This window comes from Natrix helvetica (genome assembly GCF_964273705.1).
Source record: "Natrix helvetica genome assembly, chromosome: Z".
Taxonomy (NCBI): domain Eukaryota; kingdom Metazoa; phylum Chordata; class Lepidosauria; order Squamata; family Natricidae; genus Natrix; species Natrix helvetica.
The window spans coordinates 8,885,812-8,908,491 of NC_138554.1; the positions used below are offsets into that span (position 1 = coordinate 8,885,812).

The 22,680-nt window shown below is 43.0% G+C and overlaps 2 protein-coding genes across 2 annotated transcripts; one reads left to right on the forward strand and one right to left on the reverse strand.

Moving 5' to 3' along the window:
• Nucleotides 1–275: 275 nt before the first annotated feature.
• LOC309401267 (olfactory receptor 10D3-like) lies at nucleotides 276–1,202 on the reverse strand (the record flags this gene model as incomplete). The annotated part of the gene is made up of 1 exon (XM_081970330.1): nucleotides 276–1,202. One exon carries the CDS (start codon nucleotides 1,200–1,202, stop codon nucleotides 276–278), a length of 927 nt encoding a protein of 308 aa, XP_081826456.1.
• A 16,878-nt stretch (nucleotides 1,203–18,080) lies between these two features.
• Nucleotides 18,081–19,031, forward strand: LOC309382124 (olfactory receptor 4E1-like; the record flags this gene model as incomplete). Its single annotated transcript, XM_081933627.1, has 1 exon — nucleotides 18,081–19,031. One exon carries the CDS (start codon nucleotides 18,081–18,083, stop codon nucleotides 19,029–19,031), a length of 951 nt encoding a protein of 316 aa, XP_081789753.1.
• Nucleotides 19,032–22,680: the final 3,649 nt, after the last annotated feature.

The following is a 22,680-nucleotide window of genomic DNA, read 5'->3' on the forward strand; positions in this document are numbered from 1 at the left end:
TATATAGCTTCTGCTCTGTAGCCAACAAGCAATGAAATCTCTGGCAGAAAGAATATTCCTAATAAATCCAAATAAATTTCTCTCGAAATCCAATCAAGTATGATGATTGACTACGCAGAATAGCACATTCCAAGATCATGTCTGTTTGAGTACATAGAATGATCCTAAGCAGAGGTGGTATTCAGCCAGTTCGCACCGGTTTGTGGAGTGGAGTGGAGTGGACTTCACAAATATGAAGCTGGTGGACCCTTTTGGGTTGTCTTCCCTTCGCTTCTTCAAAAGAAAACACTTGGTCCACCTTTCAGCCTTCTGAAGGCTGACCGAACATCCTTGTTCCGCAGAGTGTAAATAAGAGGATTCAACATTGGAGTGACAACGTTGCAGAAAATCTGGATGGGGGTGGCTAGAATGTCACTGAGAGAAGGCTGGGTGTAGAGAAGAGCACAAGGTCCAAAGAAGAAACAAACCACCGTTAAGTGGGATGCACAAGTGGAGGCTGCCTTCCGAAGGCTTTCGGCTGACTGCATCTTCACTATGGAAATTGAAATCCTAATGTAAGAGGTGAGGATAAGAAAAAAGCAAGCCATTGGCACCACCCCAATGTTGGTGAAGCTCACTGTTTCAATGATGTAGGTGTCCGCACAAGCCAACTTGACCACAGGGAAAATGTCACATAGGAAATAGTCGACCTCATTCGACGGGCAGTAGGGTAGGGTGAAGGTCAAACTAGTCAAGATAGTGGCATGGAAGGAGCTGGTGAACCAGGTACCAGCTGCCAGTAGGGCACATGCTTTCCTATTCATGATGATGGAGTACCGCAGCGGGTGACAGATGGCCGCATAGCGGTCATAAGCCATGACGGTGTAGAGGAGGCATTCGGTGCTTCCTAAGAAATGGTAGAAGAACACCTGGGACATGCAGCCCCCCAGAGAGATGGTGCGGCTCCCTGCCCAAAGGTTGGCCAAGAACTTTGGGGTGCTGATGGAGGAGAAGCCAAGATCAACCACCGAGAGGTTGCAGAGGTACCAGTACATGGGAGTATGGAGGCGGGCGTCGGAAATGATGGCGGTGAGGATGAGTAGGTTGCCAGATAAAGTGAGAAGGTAGAAGGACAAGAAGACCACAAACAAGATGTTCTGCAGGCCTTCGGTGTGGGGGATCCCTAGGAGAATGAATTCCAGAATGACCGTATGGTTGGGCATTATATTTATCCCCTTCCTGCAAATATAAGAAAACACACAAGGAGATTCAACCTTATTTTTTACTTCTGTCCTCCAAATCCCATTTCATTTCGGAGAATTTCCTACTGATTTGCTTTTTCTGAAAGGCAGCTGGACTTCGAAAAAGCCCCTTGGGGACAACCATGACCTGAATGATTGAGAATCCTATAGACAGTACACAGTGGTGGGATTCAAATTGTTTTACTACCGATTCTGTGGGCATAGTGTGGCTTGGTGGGCATGGCTTGGTGGGTGTGGCAGAGGAAGGATACTGCAAAATCTCCATTTCCACCGCACTCCTGGGGGAAGGAAACTGTAAAATCCCGATTCTCTCCCCACCCTACTAACCTGTTTTCCAACTCTGTTCTCCTGTGCAGGGCAACAGAAGAAGGCCCAGCCGATCGGGAGGCAGTGAATAGATTGGGGCAGAGTCAGCTAGAGGTGGTATTTTCCAATTCTTTGAACTACTCAAAATTTCTGCTACTGGTTCACCAGAACCAGTCAGAACCGGCTGAATGCCACCTCTGCAGTACTAGTGACTTAAGGACTGGGGAGATGGAAGTCTCTTTTGCTAAATTGTTGACTCCTGGATGCTTCCATTCTTAGCCTCCTTCACTGTATCATTCTTTCCAGAGGAAGATATAATACAATACAATAGCAGAGTTGGACGGGACCTTGGAGGTCTTCTAATCCAACCCCCTGCCTAGGCAGGAAACCCTATACCGTTTCAGACAAATGGCTATCCAACATCTTCTTAAAGACTTCCAGTGTTGGGGCATTCACAACTTCTGAAGGCAAGCTGTTCCACTGATTTGTTCTAACTGTCAGGAAATTCCTCCTCAGTTCTAAGTTGCTTCTCTCCTTGATTAGTTTCCACCCATTGCTTCTTGTTCTACCCTCCGGTGCCTTGGAGAATAGTTTGACTCCCTCTTCTTTGTGGCAACTCCTGAGATATTGGAACACTGCTATCATGTCTCCCCTGGTCCTTCTTTTCATTAATTAGACATACCCAGTTCCTGCAACCGTTCTTCATATGTTTCAGTCTCCAGCCCCCTAATCATCTTTGCTGCTCTTCTCTGCACTCTTTCTGGAGTCTCCACATCTTTTTTACATCGTGGCGACCAAAACTGAATGCAGTATTCCAAGTGTGGCCTTACCAAGGCATTATAAAGTGGTATTAACCCTTCACGTGATCTTGATTCTATCCCTCTGTTCACAAGATCTGGAGAACTTTCTTAACTTCTGGAGGCCAGATCTTGGTTGCTATCAAGACTCATTCAAGGGAGAAAGTTGTTGGAGCAGGATCAATGGTAACAGAAGAAAAGACTATTTCTCTTCTTCTTGCTCTTTTTATTTCTTACTTTATTGGACTTCTCTTAAGTCTTTTCTGCAATTCAGACAAAAGATCTCCTTACATTTTTAGTTCATCACAACTGCACTGTGGAATGGGACCCATCCAGTATTTTCAATATTAAGCAAAAATCAAGAACTCCAAACTGACAAGAGGAAAGTTCAAAAGTCATGTTAGGAAAGCATTCTTTCACTGAAAGAGTGGTGGAAGCTTGGAACCAACATCCAACAGAGGTAGAAGGTCACTGCTCAGTAACTGAGTTTAAACATGGTTGGGATAAACACATATCCATCATCTGACAATTTTCAAAAAAACAAGCCAAAAATTAAATAAACCCAAAGGGCAGATTCGATAGACCTATAGGCTTTTTTTTCTGCTGTTTTCTATTTTTCAACATCTAAAAATGAATTTCTAGGCCTGAGAAAAACTTCAGTACACAAACACAGAAAGAGACAGACAGAGGGAGGGAGGGAGGGAGGGAGAGAGAGAGAGAGAGCGTGAGATGAGGCAGACAGAGGCAGAGACAAACAGAGGGAGACACAGAGACAGAGAGAAAGAGAAAAAGAGAGACAGAGAGACGAGGCAGAGGCAGAGAGAGACAGAGGGAGACAAAGGCAGAGACAGAGGGAGACAGAGACAGAGAGAGAGAGAAACATAGATGGATGAAACACACACACACAGAGAGAGAGAGAGAGAGAGAGAGAGAGAGAGAGAGAGAGAGAGAGAGAGATTTCCATGGTTTGATTCCTATCTCTAACAGTACATTCTGTGTTTATGAACTACAAACTTATATTTCTTGACCATGTAGGACCCAGGCTTCCATATATTTCCGTTAAAAAAATCTGCATTGACCTTAAATCAATTCAGCTTTGCTGGAGAATGCTTTTCAGCTTTAAAAAGCTTGAAGAACCTCTGTCTTGGGGGAAAGCTCTATATAGTTTCTGTATCTCTCTACGGGGAGCCTGGAGAAGTCCCAGCCATCTTATCTCAGGAGCAAACCTATCTGTGTTGCATCAGTTGTTTGGAAGAGAATTGTAACCTTCTGGGAGGATAAGCTAACGACATGTGGGTGGTGATGGAGGTTTTGTGATCTTTAGGGATGTCCCTTCCATTCTGTCAGAGTTTATTGCAGAAAAATCAAATCGAGAAAGCACACACAGATAACTGATTCAGCTGGATTCCTTAATTTCTTTATATACATAATAAAAAATGAATAAATGTACAGTACCAATAGTAGATTCTTTCAATGTGGTAGAAGTTACAAGCAGAACACAAGCAGGACAGAACAGTTAGTCTCGTTTCAGAGTTCAGAGCAGACAGAGTAGTTTCAGTTCCGATTCTCAGCACAGACTCAGTTCTGTTTAAGCTCCCATTGACTGACTTAGTTGCTATGTCTATTCATTGGCTGACCTTGTTACCATGTCTCTCCCAGTCATGAATATTCTAACACATTCTACTTGTGGCACCCTTACTGTGTTACACAGAAGTCCAGGTACCACCTACAAATCAACCAGGACATCTTCTGGAAAAATTAGCAGAATCCTCAGGGCAGAGATTCATCCCCGGCATCACGGTTTTCCCATTTAAAGGAGACATGTACTGAAAACAAGAAAGAAAGAAAGAAAGAAAGAAAGAAAGAAAGAAAGAAAGAAAGAAAGAAAGAAAGAAAGAAAGAAGGAGGAAAGAAAGAGGGAGGGAGGGAGGGAAGGAAGGAAGAAAGGGAAGGAGTGAGGGAGGAAGGAAGGAAAGAAAGAAAGAGAAAGAAAGAAAGAGGGAGGGAGGGAAGGAAGGAAGGAAGGAAGAAAAAAGAAAGAAAGAAAGAAAGAAAGAAAGAGGGAGGGAGGGAGGGAGGGAAGGAAGGAAGGAAGGAAGGAAGAAAAGATAAGAGGGAGGAAAGAAATAAAAGAAAGAAAGATGGAGATAGATGATCAGACAGACAGACAGTCTCTGGGAGTTGAAGTCCAACACAAACTGGCTGGAGTATTCTGAAGTTAAAGTCCACAGATGCTGGCTGGAGGATTCCAGATGTTGAAATCCACACAACCTAAAGCTGCCACAGTTAAAACACTTCCCTAAACAAAACTCTTTCTCCTTCTCCCACAAACAACTCTACACTCCACCCCACTCCACTCACCCTCCCCATCTCCAAATTCATCCTCCATTAACATAAAACCCACTCGGGATGTATTTTTATCCCCAGCATCAAACTCGAAGAGAGGCTTGGTACCTACATAAATCCACAACCAAAGGTGGTGGGGAAAAAAAACTCATGAACGTCTCTTACAGACGTTGTCTTTGTCACCCCAACTTTTCACCACCTTGGTGAGTTTGCAGACAAGCTTTCCTCTTTCTTTTTGTTCTAAATTTCATTTTTGCTCTGAGAAAACCACAGCACAGAAGAACACACCAGCGTCTTTCGGCCTTGCTACATCTCTCCTAAGCTCACTGTAACAGCGTTGCCAAAAAGACATTAAGAGTTGTTAACCTAATTTCGGGAAGCTTCTTCTCCAGTAACATTGTATTGCTAACTAGAGCATACAAAACCTTTGCCAGACCAATCCTCGAATACAGCTCGTCTGCCTGGAATCCACCCTGTATATCAGACATTAATACAATTGAGTGAGTCCAAGGTATTTCACAAGAAGAGTCCTCCACTCCTCTGCTCGTAACAAAATCCCTTATGCCAAAATCCCTTGTGTCTTGCAAATTTGCTTATTTGGGAAATTTATATGCCCCTCCCTACTCACTCACAGCAACTCTAGGCAGCTTGCAAGTAACAAGAACACAATACAGAAAATAAACAAATAAAAAACAATAACCCACTCACCCTCCCTGGGACGAGAGACACTATTTTTACTCCTTGTTCTCTCCCCCCACACACACACATCTTCTTCCTCTTCTCTTCCCCAGCTTGCAAACTTTCATTCTGGCTTTGGAGAAGGCTTTTAGTTTTATTGCAATTTTCCTTTTTCCCATCATACATACTTTATGGACAGAGGGTTGACAGGGTCACATTTTATACATCTCATTTATGATCATAATTTCAGTATATTCCAATTTCCCCACTTTCATCAATATTAATCTCTTTTATAGAATCTTTTCTCTTTTCCCATTAATTCATTTAAGCTTATGCACCATTGCTAAACACCTAATCTTTACAAATTAATCATTTTAACCATGGTTTTGCTATGCCGACTTCATATTATTCTCATTCCATATTTCTTTATCTTTTCTCATTTAATCTTTATACATAGTTAACATCACTGTATGTCCTGTATTTCATTTTTTAAAAAATAATTTTACGTATGGCTACCTTATTTCTTCTTCTCAAAAAAAAATATCTCATGAATTCCCTTTTCCCAATCGCTAATATTTTAAAACTCCCAACATTGTTGGAATTACATTCAAGATTAGTAATATTATCAAATTATTTACTTTCACATTCCCATCTACCGATCTAACTCTTTATATCTCTATACTAGTAATTTACCTTGTAAGAATACCTCTCTTCTACTAATATTTTCCTTCTTATCCATCATCTCTTACTCATTTCTGGTGATTTCTTGATCTGCTTTTTTTTAATTAAAGTTTTTTTTATTGTTTTAATTAAACACACACACACAGAGACAAAAAAAACCATTCTTCATTACATCTTCCAGAAAGCATGTCGATTGGTTGCAAATAAATTTCATGTGTTACTACCACAATCATTCTTTATACTTCATTCATATTGGATTATATATTTTAAATGAAAAATCTTTATATACCATCAATGTACCATCACTCTCATTTAACTATATTTGTTCAAACGTGCTTTTATCTAGAATCATTTGTATTTAAGGACACAACCACATATTGGCATTCGTTAGCTATTTCTATAAATTTCAGGCTTATATCCAATTGCTTTCACCAATGCCAACCCATATAAAATCGTTAAACATTATCCATTAACATTTCGTTATTATTATTGTAGTTATCTAACATCTTTATAATAAATCTAGACAAAAAATTATTACTAGAATTTATAAGTACCCAGGAATGATTACATCTTTATAACAAAATCTAAACAAATATAATTAATGAATATTTTCCCCAGGTTTCTTGATCTGCTTTTTATCCTGCTCTCTTGAAGTCTTATTTCCCTTCTCTTTATTTTTATATACTGCATTTTCTCTTCTTTGTCCACTTTTCCTCTTTTTGTTTTATTTTTCCCATCTCCCACACCAAAACTCTCCTTTGCAGAGAAGGCAGATTTTTGTGGTCCCTTCCTGACATCTAGTGGCGAGTTGAGACATTTCTCAACAGGACCTAAAATTATAGGTAGCCTTCGGACTTAACCACGATTAAAACATGAAGTTTTAAGCTTTCCATTAAGCTTCCAAATGAAGTTCAAGAGACAGTTTTAGACTAGTAGTTATGGCAACAGGCTGGAAAGCAAGAGACTGTGAGTTCTAGTGCCGCCTAGAGATGAAAGCTGGCCAGGTGACCTTGGGCTGTGAGTTCTAGTCCTATCTTGAGCATGAAAGCCAACTGGGTACCTTGGTATCAGTCACTCTCTCTCAGCCCAACGCACCTCACAGAATTGCGGTGGGGAGAATAGAAAGAAGGTATTTTGGATATGTTCATTGTCTTGAGTTGTTTGTTAAAAGGAAGGAAGGAAGGAAGGAAGGAAGGAAGGAAGGAAGGAAGGAAGAAAGAAAGAAAGAAAGAAAGAAAGAAAGAAAGAAAGAAAGAAAGAAAGAAAGAAAGAAAGAAAGAAAGAAAGAATTTCTAATAAAATGAAATTCAATGGTGAAAAGAGTCAGGTTCTACATTTAGGCAACAAAATGGAATGCACAGGTACAGTATAGGTGGTACCTTGCTCAGTAGTAATAATTGTGAAAGGGATCTTGGAGTCCTAGTGGACAACCATTTAAATATGAGCCAGCCGTGTGCAGCAGCTGCCAAAAAAGCCAACACAGTTCTAGGCTGCATCAACAGAGGGATAGAATCAAGATCACGTGAAGTGTTAATACCACTTTATAATGCCTTGGTAAGGCCACACTTGGAATCCTGCATTCAGTTTTGGTTGCCCCGATGTAAAAAAGATGTGGAGACTCTAGAAAGAGTGCAGAGAAGAGCAACAAAGATGATTAGGGGACTGGAGGCTAAAACATATGAAGAACGGTTGCAGGAACTGGGTATGTTTAGCTTAAGAGAAAGAAGGACTAGGGGAGACATGATAGCATTGTTCCAATATCTCAGGGGTTGCCACAAAGAAGAGGGAGTCAAACTATTCTCCAAAGCACCTGAGGGTAGAACAAGAAGCAATGGGTGGAAACTAATCAAGGAGAGAAACAACTTAGAACTGAGGAGAAATTTCCTGACAGTGAGAACAATGAATCAGTGGAACAGAAGTTGCCTCCAGAAGTTGTGAATGCCCCAACACTGGAAGTCTTTAAGAAGATGTTGGATAGCTATTTGTCTGAAACGGTATAGGGTTTCCTGCCTAGGTAGGGGGTTGGACTAGAAGACCTCCAAGGTCCCTTCCAACTCTACTATTGTATTATTGTATTATTGTATTAAGAAAGAAAGAAAGAAAGAAAGAAAGAAAGAAAGAAAGAAAGAAAGAAAGAAAGAAAGAAAGAAAGAAAGAAAGAAAGAAAGAAAGAAAGGAGCTTCTCAAATACTGGAATACTGCTATCATTTCCTCCTTTCTCTAGACCAGCCACTCCCAAATCCTGCAACCATTCTTCGTATGTTTTAGTCTCCGGATCTTTCATCATCTTAATTGCTCTTCTTTGCACTTTTTCCTCACTTCTCGGGCTTGTCCATCATTGTGGGACAGCTTCTCCCCAACCACCCAATTGCCCCTCAAAAATTGCAGCTGGTCTGCAGTTGTATCCTTTTGGAAGACAGTGAAATCAGGTTTGTGAGGACTAGACTGTTGATTTTCTCAATTGTATTACAGGGGGGGGGGGGGGAGAGAGAGAAACCCGTCCTGAAAAATTAAATATTTTGGGAAATATTAGAAAAGGGAGAACATTGTATTTCCCTAAGAGAGAAATGGAGAAACACCTTTTTAGAGGCAGAAAGCAGCCTCCCAGTCTTTCATCTATTTTAAAATTTTTATTGATTTTAAAAGTTTTACAAGGAAAAAGGGGTTAAGAAGTTATGGAACATTTTGACAGCTACATCGTGGGGGGGGGGGAGAAGCCCCCCCCCCCGGGTCTCGCAACTTTTACAAAAAGGAAAAATAAAAAACTATGAACATTTCCATGGATATTAGCAGTTTTAGGTTTAACACAAAATCGTCAGTACGTTTCAATCATTTTACTTTTGTCACTTCCTTAAAAGTACATTTTAACAACATTTGGAATAGTGTTTCAATTCACTTTTGTGACCTGAGTCTTCTTGTTGTCACATCTTCCCCCCCTCCCCCCTGTCCACTGGCAGAGCCGCAGCCCCTCCCTGCTTTGTTTCTTGTGTAACATCCCCCATGTCCTCCCAGTCTTTCATAATAGCCCACGCCAGATGCCAGCACTTGGGGAGATAAAGAGCTTATTGAAAGGAGAAGCCAACTCTCTAGATGGCTCTATTCATAAGCAAAGCAAACACTGCAGGCAGAAATCCATTCAAGACAGGATATCTCAAAACTCCACGCAGCAAAGTTTAACCCCTAAGAAAAGCAGAATGGTAGATAAAATATTAACAGGAACAGAAGAGAGGATGATTAAAAAAAAAAACCTGTATAGCTATGTGTTAAGTATTAAATAAGAAGAAGAACAAGTGAAAGGAACAATGATGGCCTGAGCAAAAAATAAAAATGGTTATATGGTAGCTAAATGGCAGCGACTATGGGATAGAAATTATAAATGAACAATGTCAACTGCGTATAAAGAGGACTTGTATAAGATTATTTTATAGATGTCATTTGCCACTGGCAAGATTGGAGAAGATATTCAAAGATAAATCAGCGAAATGTTGGAAATGTCACCAGACACCTGGCTCGTACGATCATATGTGGTGGACATGTGTGAAAGCCAAAAGGTATAAAATACATACGTGGTTGGAAAAGATGATACAACAACATATTGAGTTAAAACCTGAAATATTCCTCTTGGGGATTTTACCAGAAACTTATAGTAAAGAAAATGTATATCTGATTATTCATACAATACAATACAATGCAATGCAATGCAATGCAATGCAATGCAATGCAATACAATACAATACAATACAATACAATACCATAGCAGAGTTGGAAGGGACCTTGGAGGTCTTCTAGTCCAACCCCCTGCCTAGGCAGGAAACCCTATACCGTTCCAGACAAATGGCTATCCAACATCTTCTTAAAGACTTCCAGTGTTGGGGCATTCACAACTTCTGGAGGCAACTTCTGTTCCACTGATTCATTGTTCTAACAGCAGCTGGGATTGGAAAAGCGAAGAGATTCCTACCGAGGAGAATGTGATTAGGAAAATATTAGAATGTGCAGAAATGAAATGCAGATTGACACTGGCTATCAAAGAGAAGGAACAAAGGGATTATTATAATTATATGGGAATTATTCTTTTCTATTCTATTCCTATTCCTATTCCATGATAAGATAAGATAAGATAAGATAAGATAAGATAAGATAAGATAAGATAAGATAAGATAAGATAAGATAAGATAGATAAGATAAGATAAGATAAGATAAGATAAGATAAGATAAGATAAGATAAGATAAGACAGGCCATGCCATTCTGTTCTGTTCTGTTCTGTTAAGAAACTATCTAAAATACTTGGACAACACTTTCTGAAGCACAGATTAATTCATCAGGCCAGCTAAATAAAACATTTTTTTCAATTTGTTTTAAGACCTTCCCATTCACTCCACTCTCCCCTGTCAAGGGAAAAAGCTTCATATCCTTTGTACCAAAGTTGAAAATATCTTTGAACGGTTGTGTCCCACCCAACAAACTCCCCCACCCGCCGTGTGACATCATGGTTTGTAATCTCTACAGGGACAAGCGAGGGGCTGTTGCAAAGCAACATGAAAAGACTTTGCGTTGATGAAAAAAAAAAAACCCAGAGCGAGAGAAGGTTATATATGGCAAAAGGGAGAATAAAATACAGGTGAGATTCAGAAACTTCAACCGAGCTGAAGCAAGGGAACAAAAGGAACTGTCCTTCAGATGCATGCTAAATTGTAAGTTGTCTTTTTCTGTCATTGCCTGAAAGCGGGAATCACTGATTCCTCCTCCGTCTTTTTTAGCAGATACGTATATTGTGTTACTATGCGGGGTAGAAGAGACCACTGAATTGAAAAATAAATGCATGTACTCATTTACGTATAAGGACCGTGATAATAAATGCACTGGCAACTCGCTCTAATGGATGTCACTTTAACACCATTAAAGCCCTGTTAAATTTTACATCGAATAGAATAGAATAGAACAGAACAGAACAGAATAGTTATAATATCATAATGAGGAAGAGGCAGCCTTAATAGTTTAACAATAGAATAGGGAAGGAGAGGAGAGGAGAGGAGAGGAGAGGAGAGGAGAGAGCGACAGAGAGAGATAAGAGAGACAGAGAATGACAGAGAGGGGAGAGGGGAGGAGAGGAGAGGAGAAGAGAAGAGAAGAGAATGCAGAGTTGGAAGGGACCTTGGAGGTCTTCTAGTCCAACCCCCTGCCTAGGCAGGAAACCCTACACCACTTCAGACAATTGGCTATCCAACATCTTCTTAAAGACTTCCAGTGTTGGAGAATTCACAACTTCTGGAGGCAAATTGTTCCACTGATTAATTGTTCTAGCTGTCAGGAAATTTGTCCTTAGTTCTAGGTTGCTTCTCTCCTTGACTAGCCTACTTTTTTAATTAAAAAATGTATTCTGAGTTCTTGTGCCTGTAAGACAACTGCAGGAAATTTTTAATGTAAATTTCCTTTGGGGGGGGAGGCATCCAAAAGTGAGTAGCTAGATTATGAAGTAGGGAATAGGTTGATCAACTCCAGCATTACATTGAGCAGAAAAGTCAAACCTGCTATTTTAATGAAGCCAAGTTTGTTAACTTGGTCACCACGATGTAAAAAAGATGTGGAGACTCTAGAAAGAATGAAGAGAAGAGCAACGAAGATGATTAGGGGACTGGAGACTAAAACATGTGAAGAACGGTTGCAGGAACTGGGTATGTTGAATTTAATAGAAAGAAGGACTAGGGGAGACATGATAGCAGTGTTCCAATATCTCAGGGGTTGCCACAAAGAAGAGGGAGTCAAGCTATTCTCCAAGGCACCCGAGGGTAGAACAAGAAGCAATGGGTGGAAATTAATCAAGGAGAGAAGCAACCTAGAATTTAGTAGAAAATTTCTGACAGCTAGAACAACTAATCAGTGGAACAACTTGCCTCCAGAAGTTGTGAATGCTCCAACACTGGAAGTCTTTAAGAAGATGTTGGATAACCAATTGTCTGAAGTGGTGTAGGGTTTCCTGCCTAAGCGGGGGTTGGACTACAAGACCTCCAAGGTCCCTTCCAACTCTGTTATTCTATTCTAACTTCAGCATGTTGCTTTTTTTTAAAGTGTTTAGATGTCTTTTGCATCTACCTGAGCACCATCGGAAAGTACATGGTATCTGTGGAAGTATTTCCCATTTTGGATTTCAGTTTAGGGATACTGGGTGGTATCTTTTCCCCTAAATGCTGCATTATTTTGCTGAAGCCAAATCCGAACACGAGAGAGCAGCTAACAAGAAAATAATAATCTAAAATGATGTGCATTTATACAAAGGAACGCTATAGGAAAGAAATATGTTCTTTCAGCCAAAATCTCTCCAAAAGGAACTTTACTGTGTGCAGAGTAGTTCCTGCTCTCCAGCGGATAATCTAAAGGGAGAAAAAGATGCAAAATCAGGAAGAAAAGAGATTTCTCTTCTCACAACAGGGACCTGGCATCAAAAGAGTTAATGAGGATAATGTGATAAGCTGTGCACTGTTAGCACGAGAGAGGATTGGCGGCTAAGTTACTTTCCTTGAAAAAGAGATGGTTTTGCGATGGAAGGGAAAAAGAGAGAGAGATCCTTCATTTAAAGAATTGGCAAAACAAGATTATTAAAGACTTGCGTGAGTTCTCGTGATGTGGTTGGCATTTTTTATCCATTTCCATTTGGTAATCTAGAGAAAGAGAGAGACGGAGAGAGAGAAAGAGAGAGAGAGAGAGAGAGAGAGAAACAAAGAGAGACAGAGAAAGACAGACAGAGAGAAACAGAGGGAGAGAAAGAGAGAGAGTGAGACAGAGAGAGAGCGAGACAGAGAGAGAGAAACACACAGAGAGAGAAACAGAGAGAGAGACAGAGAGAGTGTGTGTAACAGAGAAACAAAGAGAGACAATGAAAGAGAGAAAGAGAGAGAGAGAAACAGAGAAACAAAGAGAGACAAAGAAAGAGAGAGAGAGAAATGGAGAGAGAAACAGAGAGAGGAAGAGAGAAACAGAGAGAGAGAGAGAGAGAAACAGAGAGAGAGATACAGACAGAGAGATAGAGAGACAGAAACAGAGAGAGAGAGAATAACAGAGAAACAAAGAGAGACAAAGAAAGAGAGAAACACAGAGAGAGAGAAAGAGAGAGAGAGACAGGCAGACAGAGAGAAACAGAGAGAGACAGAGTAACCAAGAAATAAAGAGAGACAAAGAAAGAGAGAAAGAGAGAGAGAGAGAGAGAGAGAGAGAGAGAAACAGAGAAAGAGAAACACAGAGAGTGAGACAGAGAGAGAGAAACGGGGAGAGGGACAGAGAGACAAAGAGAAAGAGAGAGACAGAGAGAAACAGAGAAAGAGAGAGAGTAACTGAGAAACAAAGAGAGACAAAGAAAGAGAGAAACAGAGAGAGAGAGAGAGAGAGAGAGAGAGAGAGAGATCCCAAAGATGCTTTTTCAAGAGGCAACTGGACTTTCTGGGCTATTTTGGAAAACATTTTCCTTCTCATCCAAGAAGCTTGAGCAACAAAACATCTTCCAAGAAAAACCAGAAAGTCCAGTTGCCTCTTGAAAAAGCACCTTTGGAGCAACCATGACCTTGGATGACTGAGAATCTCCGTCTCCTTAGACGGACAGGCAGGCAGGCAGACAGCAAGATATGACATTTTAAAGCTTCCTTTGTCATCCTGAGAATTATTATTACTTATTAGATTTTTATCTCTTTAAAAGTAACTCCAGGTGGCAAACGTGTGAGGTGAATTGGGCTGAGGAAAAGTGAATGGCCCCAAGTCACCCAGCTGGCTTTCACATCTAAAGCAGGACTAGAATTCACAGTCTCCTGGTTTTTCTAGCACCTTAACTACTGCACTAAACTGGTTGATGAGACTTGTTTTCCAACTTGGGGATAATGTTACTTGCGAAGGAATGCCTTCGTAAAAGATCGGTTCTCCATCACCGGCATTTGATTTCTTGCCAATATAAGAGAGAGAAAGAGAACTTTAACTCATTTTAATTAATGAATTCATTCATTTCTAGAAAGCTTTTTAACAAACCCTTGCTCATTTTCTTCAAAGTCACGTGTTCTGCTGTCGCCAGATTTAAAGCTGGCAGTCCACATTTATTTGCCAGGGGCGAAGTAAGTAACTGGCTGACCAACCACACTCAACGTGTAGTCCTCAATGGAACTGCATCTACATGGAGGAAGGTATGCAGTGGCTCTGTTTTGGGCCCAGTACTCTTCAACATCTTCATCAATGATTTGGATGAGGGGATAGATGGGGAACTCATCAAATTTGCAGATGACACCAAGCTGGCAGGAATAGCCAACACTCCAGAAGATAGGCTTAAGATACAGAAGGATCTTGACAAACTTGAACATTGGGCACTATCTAATAACATGAAATTCAATGGTGAAAAGAGTAAGGTTCTACATTTAGGTAACAAAAACGAAATGCACAGGTACAGTATAGGTGATACCTTGCTCAGTAGTAGTAACTGTGAAAGGGATCTTGGAGTCCTAGTGGACAACCATTTAAATATGAGCCAGCAGTGTGCAGCAGCTGCCAAAAAACCCAACACAGTTCTAGGCTGCATCAACAGAGGGATAGAATCAAGATCACGTGAAGGGTTAATGCCACTTTATAATGCCTTGGTAAGGCCACACTTGGAATACTGCATTCAGTTCTGGTCACCACGATGTAGAAAAGATGTGGAGACTCTAGAAAGAGTGCAGAGAAGAGCAACAAAGATGATTAGGGGACTGGAGACTAAAACATATGAAGAACAGTTGCAGGAACTGGGTATGTTTAGCTTAAGAGAAAGAAGGACTAGGGGAGACATGATAGCAGTGTTCCAATATCTCAGGGGTTGCCACAAAGAAGAGGGAGTCAAACTATTCTCCAAGGCACCTGAGGGTAGAACAAGGAGCAATGGGTGGAAACTAATCAAGGAGAGAAGCAACTTAGAACTGAGGAGGAATTTCCTGACAGTGAGAACAATTCAATCAGTGGAACAGAAGTTGTGAATGCCCCAACACTGGAAGTCTTTAAGAAGATGTTGGATAGCTATTTGTCTGAAACGGTATAGGGTTTCCTGCCTAGGCAGGGCGTTGGACTAGAAGACTTCCAAGGTCCCTTCCAACTCTACTATTGTATTATTGTAAGTACAATAGATCATCTATCTTTTGCTTAGGGGTGGAAGAAAGTATTCGTTTATCCCAGGTATGCGACAAAAAATGCCAACCACGCAATGGTGGGATTCAGCCGGTTTACGCCAGTTCAAGCGAACCAGTTGTTAAATTACAAACACACAAACACATATGCTATCAAAATGGATCCTGGGCGCTGCACTGCAATGGAGAAATGGGCAACGGAGAGGCAGCACGAGGGAAGGAGAAGGCCATTTCCCCTCTTTCTTCTTCCTGCTCCTGCTCCTTCCCTCGTGCTGGCCACTCTGTTGCTCATTTCTCCATTGCAGTGTAGCACAGCTCCCAGGATCCACTTTGATGGGGTGCTGGTGTGTAATTTAACAACTGGTTCGCCCAGGGTCAGTTGGCCGTTGCAGGAGGCTCGTCTTGCACGCACAGTGGAGCTGGAGGACAGGCATGGCCCATACCTCCTACAACAGTAAACCTGATTTAACAACCCTGGGTGAAGCAGTTGTTGAATTGCCGTATTTTTTGGAGCATATGACACACCGGAGTATAAGACGCACCAAGATTTTGCAGAGGCAAATTAAAAACAAAAGTTTTTGCACTCTGCAGACCTCCCAAAAATGGCCCGTTTTTCACAAAAATGTGCCCGTTTTTTTTTTAAAAAAAACAGAAATTTTTATTAGTTTTACAAAAAAATTCAGGAAAGGGGATACTGGATAAAGTTACAAATTTTGACAGCTACACTATGCAGGAAATGGCACTCCCCCCAATTCTCATAACTTTCACTTATTAATATATTAAATAATTACTACTTAGCAATATTTTGACAGCATATTTTTACCTTATATCTTCAAGTAGTTTCAATCTATTTTATATCAAACAGAAAAAAATTCCTTGTATTAGCAATTGCATTATTTTTCTAATTCACTTTTGTGATCTAAGTTTTCTCAGTGTTGCCTCTTCTCCCCCCACCAGCAAGGCTCCGGCACCTCCCGTGTCTTGTGTATCCCGTGTGGTTTTTTTTTTTAAAGGGCACAAATAGCCTTTAGGAGGCTTGTAGAGTGCTCCTGGGGATGAGGGGGCCAAAAATGAGCAAAAAATGGTCTGTTTTTCGTGAAAGCGGGTCTATTTTTTGTCAAACAAAGGGCATGCAAAGCCTTTAGAAGGCTTATAGAGTGCTCCTGGGGATGAGGGGGCCAAAAATGAGCATAAAATGGGCCGTTTTTCTCTCATTTCTACTCTCCCTAGCCCCCAGGAGCACTCTGAAAGCCTCCTAAAGGCTATGCACAGCTATTTTGGTGAAGGGGGTGGGGTTTTGGGAGGCAAAAAATGCTGTATTCAGTGTATAAGACGCACCCAGATTTTCAGCCTTTTTTTGGCGGGGGGAAATGGTGTGTCTTATATTCCGAAAAATACGGTATTTGAATCCCATCACGGCAACCATGGCGTGAGAGTTCAAGCATTTCTCTAGCAATGCTTGTTCAGGAAAGGTGGGGGGGGGAGGGAAGGAAAATCTCACAAGAATCTAAAGCAAAAAATAAAAATAATGCAAGTGTTTAGCTTAGCCGCCGGTCTGTTCTCCGTGTTCCTTAGGGAGGAGGGTCAACTTATTTTCTGAAGCACCAGACGGCAAGATGAGAAGCAACGGATGGAAACTGAACCAAGAGAGAAAGAAACTAGAACGAAGGAGGAATTTTCTGGCAGTCAGAATAATTAACCAGTGGAACGTCTTGCCATCAGAAGTTGTGGGTGCCTCAAGATGGGAGACTTTTAAGAAGTGACTGGACAACCATTTGTCTAAAATCAAATAGGGTCTCCTGCAGAGGGTTGGACTAGAAGACCTCCAAGGCCCCTTCCAACTCCGTTATTCTGAATTCTGCATTAACAGGGCACAATAAATCACAGCATTGTCGTTAACTTTTTGGATTCCGCCTAGCTGTCTTCCTGACATTGCAAATATACAGCTAGTCCTCGACATACGACCACAGTGGAGCCCAACATTTCTGTTGCAAAATGAGACATTTGCTGAGTGAGTTTTGCCCCGTTGGATTCCTTTCCTTGCCGCGGTTGTTAAGTGAATCCCTGCAGTTGTTAAGTTGGTCACACGACTGTTAAGTGAATCCGGCTTCCCCCGTTGACTTCGCTTCTCAGAAGGTCGCAAAGGGGATCACCGACCCTGGGACACAGCAATCCTGCTGAATCAGTTACCTGTGTGTGCTTTCTGGGTGTGATTGATGCAACAAAGGGTCCCCCTGTGGGGGAGGGAAGAGGTGGTTACTTATGCTTATGTTAACCCCCTACATTATTCTCTTTACAGGGCACGCTTTTCTTTTGAGGGGAGGCTGCCTGTCAGGCCTTTGGGACTTCAGGCCTGCCACACTTTTTATTATTCTACAATGCATTTTCTATTGTGGGAAAATGGGAGGGTGGGATTATAAAAAGTTGAATGATATGTAGCCATAACAAAATTCTTTCTAAAAAGCCAAGGTCATCCTTTGCCCTCCGCACCTGGCCAGAACTGGATGGGTGGAAGCTGCCAGCGTGGCAGTGGAAGATTGGACCATGTGATGGACTGGTGGGTGTGGGGGCAAGATCTTGAACTTTCAACCGGGTGGGGGAAAACCGGGAAGCTTTCAGATTCGGGTTTTCCCAGATGTGCCAACATGACCTCTCTTCATCAATTGGAACTTTGAGGAATCCTTTGCCTCGGACTCTGATTTACTTTTGGATGCTCTTTGGAAGCCTGACACTCTGACAATTTCGTTGGACTTGGTAAATCGCATTGTCCTGTCTCATTTGCTCACTTTTATGATGTGAAGCTTGTAGATGTGTGAGTTGGTCGCCTTCCTTTTCTTTCCCCAAGGCAAAATAATACAGGAAATTGTTTTCCCTTTTCTCCAGAACAGGAATAGGTGGAGAGATGGCTTCCAATTGGACCACCCCAATACAGAACTGGACCTCGGTGACCGAATTCGTGCTGGTTGGCCTTTCCAACAATCCTGAGACCCAACAGGTTCTGTTTGCGATCTTCCTGGTGATCTACCTGCTGATTTTGGCTGGGAACATACTCATCATGATCACAATTATCGTGGACCACAACCTCCACACCCCCATGTATTTCTTCTTGAGCAACCTCTCTTTCATTGATATCTGCCACTCCACTGTCACCGTGCCCAAGATGCTGGTTGATTTCCTGTCAGCCGAGAAGACCATCTCCTTTGGAGGTTGCGTTGCTCAGATGTTCTTCCTCCACCTCTTCGCCTGCACAGAGATCTTTCTCCTCACCGTCATGGCCTACGACCGCTACGTAGCCATCTGCAACCCCATGCACTACCTCAACGTCATGAGCCACAATGTCTGCCTGCTCTTGGCGGGCACCATCTGGATTGGGGGTACCATCCATTCCCTGGCTTTGATTGGCATGACGATCAGGCTCCCCTACTGTGGCCCCAAGGTGGTGGACAACTTCTTCTGTGATGTTCCTCCAGTCATCAAGCTCGCCTGCACTGACACGTACGTCATTGAGGTCCTGATTGTGTCCAACTCAGGCCTGATCTCCGTGGTCTGCTTCGTGGTGCTGGTGGTCTCCTACGGGGTCATCTTGGCCTCCCTTCGGACCCGTTTGGTGGCCGGTCAACACAAGGCTCTTTCCACATGTGCGGCGCATTTGACTGTGGTGACTCTCTTCCTGGGACACTGCATCTTCATTTATTCCCGTCCTTCCACAAGTTTGGCCGAGGACAAAGTGGTCTCGGTCTTCTTCACCGCCGTGACTCCGTTGCTCAACCCCATTATCTATACTTTAAGGAACGAAGAAATGAAACGGGCTCTGAATAAATTACTTGGCCGGAAGGTAGATAGAGAGAAGTGAGAACTTGGTCCTAATATATGAGATGCCACTCATCAAAAATGTGACTGGGGTGACCCCAAAGGAGGGGAGAACATCAATGGATCAAGATTGGGGCCTCCATGAATCTCACATCTTTTATGAGATCATCATGCAATGGCAGAATTTTGGACTTCAAATACAATCAAGTTACCGTATTTTTCAGAGTGTAAGATGCTCCGAAGTATAAGACGCAGCTAGATTTTGGAGAGGAAAACAAGGGGAAAATATCTGCCTCTGCCTCCCAGCAGTTTGCCTCCTTGCAACAAACAGTACAGACAATATGCACTGTTTGTAGTGTTATATTTCAGAGTACACTTGTACAGATGCTGTTAAAATTAATGTGCTTTCTGGAAGTATAATTATTCTCTGCTATTTAAAAGAATAGCACTTTTTAAAACAACAGCATGGGGCCTCTTCAGATCAAGCATTTATTTTAAAAAGCTTCTTCATTTTGTTAAGTTGTCTAGAATAATAATAAAGCAGTCTTAAAAAAATAAGTCTAATAATTTGAACATTCTATAGGCATTTAGAGTTGTTGACTTACCTCCTTGCAGCAAACAGCCTGATTAGCACAAGGAAAAAAAACCTGCCTCTGCCTCCCAGCAATTTGCCAGTAGAGGAAACAGCAAGTTTCACTTTCAATTTCTCCCGATCATCAGCTGTTACAGGCTTTGAAAAATAGCTTGACCCCCTCCTCTCTGTGGCAGCTCCTCAAATATTGGAACTCTACTATCATGTCTCCCCTGGTCCTTCTCTTCACTAGGGTAGCCATGCCCGGTTCCTGCCACCGTTCTTCATATGTTTTAGCCTCCAGTCCCTTAATCATCTTGGTTGCTCTTCTCTGCACTCTTTCTAAAGTCTCGACATCTTTCTGATTTTAATTGCCGAGGGTGTCTCTGCTCAGCATCTAAGAACAGCCAAGGGAAGACTGTAAGAAGTCAATTCTGCTTCATCCTTCTCTTGCCAGCCATTTTTGGAGGACAGGATGCTGACAAGGGACAGAGAGCCACAGAAATATGTCTCAATCCTGTTGATTAGGCAGTCTTTAATGGGACCACTAGTTCCACTTGCTCTCCAGTTTGCCTTAACACGGAGAAGGTCTCCTTTTTTATGAACTACAGACTTGCAACCCTTCTCTTAATCACCATTTGAAGTTACAAACGGCACTGAAAACAGTGACTTGTGACACACACATTCACGCTTATGACCACAGCAGCATCTCCATAGTCACATGGTTAAAATTCGGATGCCTGGCAAACAGACTCATACTTATGACCGTGGGAGTGCCCCGGGGTCATGCGATGGGTCCCCTCTTGCGACCTTGTCAATGGGAAAGCCAGATTCACTTAGCAACTGTGTTACTAACTCAAGAAGGGCGGGGGTTCACTTCACAACTGTAGCAAGGAAGGTCATAAGATGGGACAAAACTCACTTAGCAACTGCCTTGCTTAGCAATGGCAATTTGGGGGGTCAACTGTGGTCATAAGTTGAAGACTACCTGCAGGGAGTTGAATTAGAAGACCACCACCCCTTCCCATTCTGTTATTCTGCCTACAGCAAACTAGAGAGATCTGTCCAGGAAGTTTACCAAGAGCTAACTTGAAGTCCTTCCCCCTGTGGGAAGCCCCCCCCCTCCTCCTCCTAGAAGAATGAAATATTTTGAGGAATATTTTTAAAAAGGTAGAATATCATATTTCCCTAGATGAGAAATGGCGAAACATGTTTTGTTTTAGAGGCAGGAAGCAACCCCAGTCTCCCTGCCCCCAAGCAGAAACTGAGGAGGCAGCTTTTAGAAATGCAGATTTGGTAATCCATTCAAGACAGGATATTTTGATACTCCTTGAAGCAAAGTCTGAACAAAGGAGAGAATGGTAGGATTGGCCCCCTCACTCAAGACCCAAACCAGGACAAAGCCGTTAAACCACAATAGGAATTGCCCAACCCTGGGCTTCAAAAAATTTAGCAAGGGGTTCTCTGCCCAGTTGTTGGGTGGGCGTGGCCATGTTTGGCATGGCCTAGTCGACCTCCTGAACCACAGTAGGGGGGTTTGCCCTCCCCAGGCTCTGGAGGCTTTCCTTGAGCCTCCGGGAGGGTGAAAGCCTCCCCAGGCTCCGGAGGCCCTATGGAGGCTGGAAATGGCCCAGTTTCTGGCCTGCCCAAACTTCCAGTAGGCTAGTTTTTCACCTCCCCAAACCTCTCTTACCTGCATCTAAAATGGGCCATGTGGGGACTCCTGGGAGGGGAGGGGCAGGGTGGGTGAGGCCAGCCAGGAGTGGGATTTTGGGGTTCTCCAAACTGCACAGAATCTTAACTAGAGGTTCTCCTGAACTACTGTGAACACCCAGCAGTTCACACCTGCCCAATACCCTTTCAGAACACAAGCCCCTTCTTTGCACCACCCCCAGAGCAGTCCCGACTTCACCTGGAAGCTCAGGTAACCAGTAAGAGAGAGGTTAACCAGATTAGCTCAGACAAGCACCTAGGATTTGCATTTCCTCTTTTTCCTACAGAGCCAGCCACGTCCCCTACATGACCCCCACAGGAATCTCACAACAGCCAATAGAATATATGTTCTTGCACAGGAACAGGAAGCTCAAGTGCAAAGCTCAAAAGAAGGTGTAAACCAGGGACGTGCAGTCAGCGGAGGCAGAGCCTCACAACTCTCATCATGAAAAGAAAAAAAGGGGAAAAGGGAAAAGGTGCTGAGGAGCCTCGGGGAATGGGACCACGTGTGCGGGAGGGAGGTGCAGGAGGCTCCTCTAGCCTCAGCCTCCCTCCTGCACATGTGGTCCCATTCCCCGCCTTCCTGAGTCAACATGAAGGGGACCTCGAGCCGCGGTCCCCTTCATGTTGACTCAGGAAGGTGGGGAATGGGACCACGTGTGCAGGAGGGAGGTGCAGGAGGCTCCTCCAGCCTCAGCCTCCCTCCTGCACACGTGGTCCCATTCCCCGCCTTCTGTCAGGTTCTGACGCCGGAGCTCATGGTTCCAGGGCGAATGCGCATGCGCGAGCGGCTCCCTTCTTCGCATTGAGCAACGGCGGGTTTATGGGAAGTTGCTCGCGAAAGCAGAAAGTGCGACGGACTTTTCGGACCGGCGGCTACCGTTTCCCTGCCAGCTCGCTCGCGAAAGGACCCTGGAAACCAAGTCGTGGCCGGCGCCTTGTTAAGAATTGCGCTGCTGAAAGAGACAGAGAGAAAAAGCAGATGTATTTTTTTTACAATTATTATTTTGTGATACAATATTGAACGTAGCGCTTAGAAGGCCATGGCTGATTCCAAGAAAACTAAGCGGGGTTAGATTTGATTAATCTTCGGTTAGGATGGGGACCCAGGAAATCCTAGGCGGGGAATGGGACCACGTGTGCAGGGGGGAGGCTGAGGCAGCCTCAGCCTCCTGCACACGTGGTCCCATTCCCCGCCTTCCTGATGACATCACCAGCCTCACCAGCCATAAACCTCACCACACGTCACTGGTGTAAACCACCAACCCCCCCCCCCCCCATTCTCAACTCCATTTTGTCAGGTGCCCAGAATCACATGTGGTTCTGCTCAGTGGTGGGATTCAATTTTTTTTACTACCGGCTCTGTGGGTGTGGCTTGGTGGGCATGGCAGGGGAAGGATACTGCAAA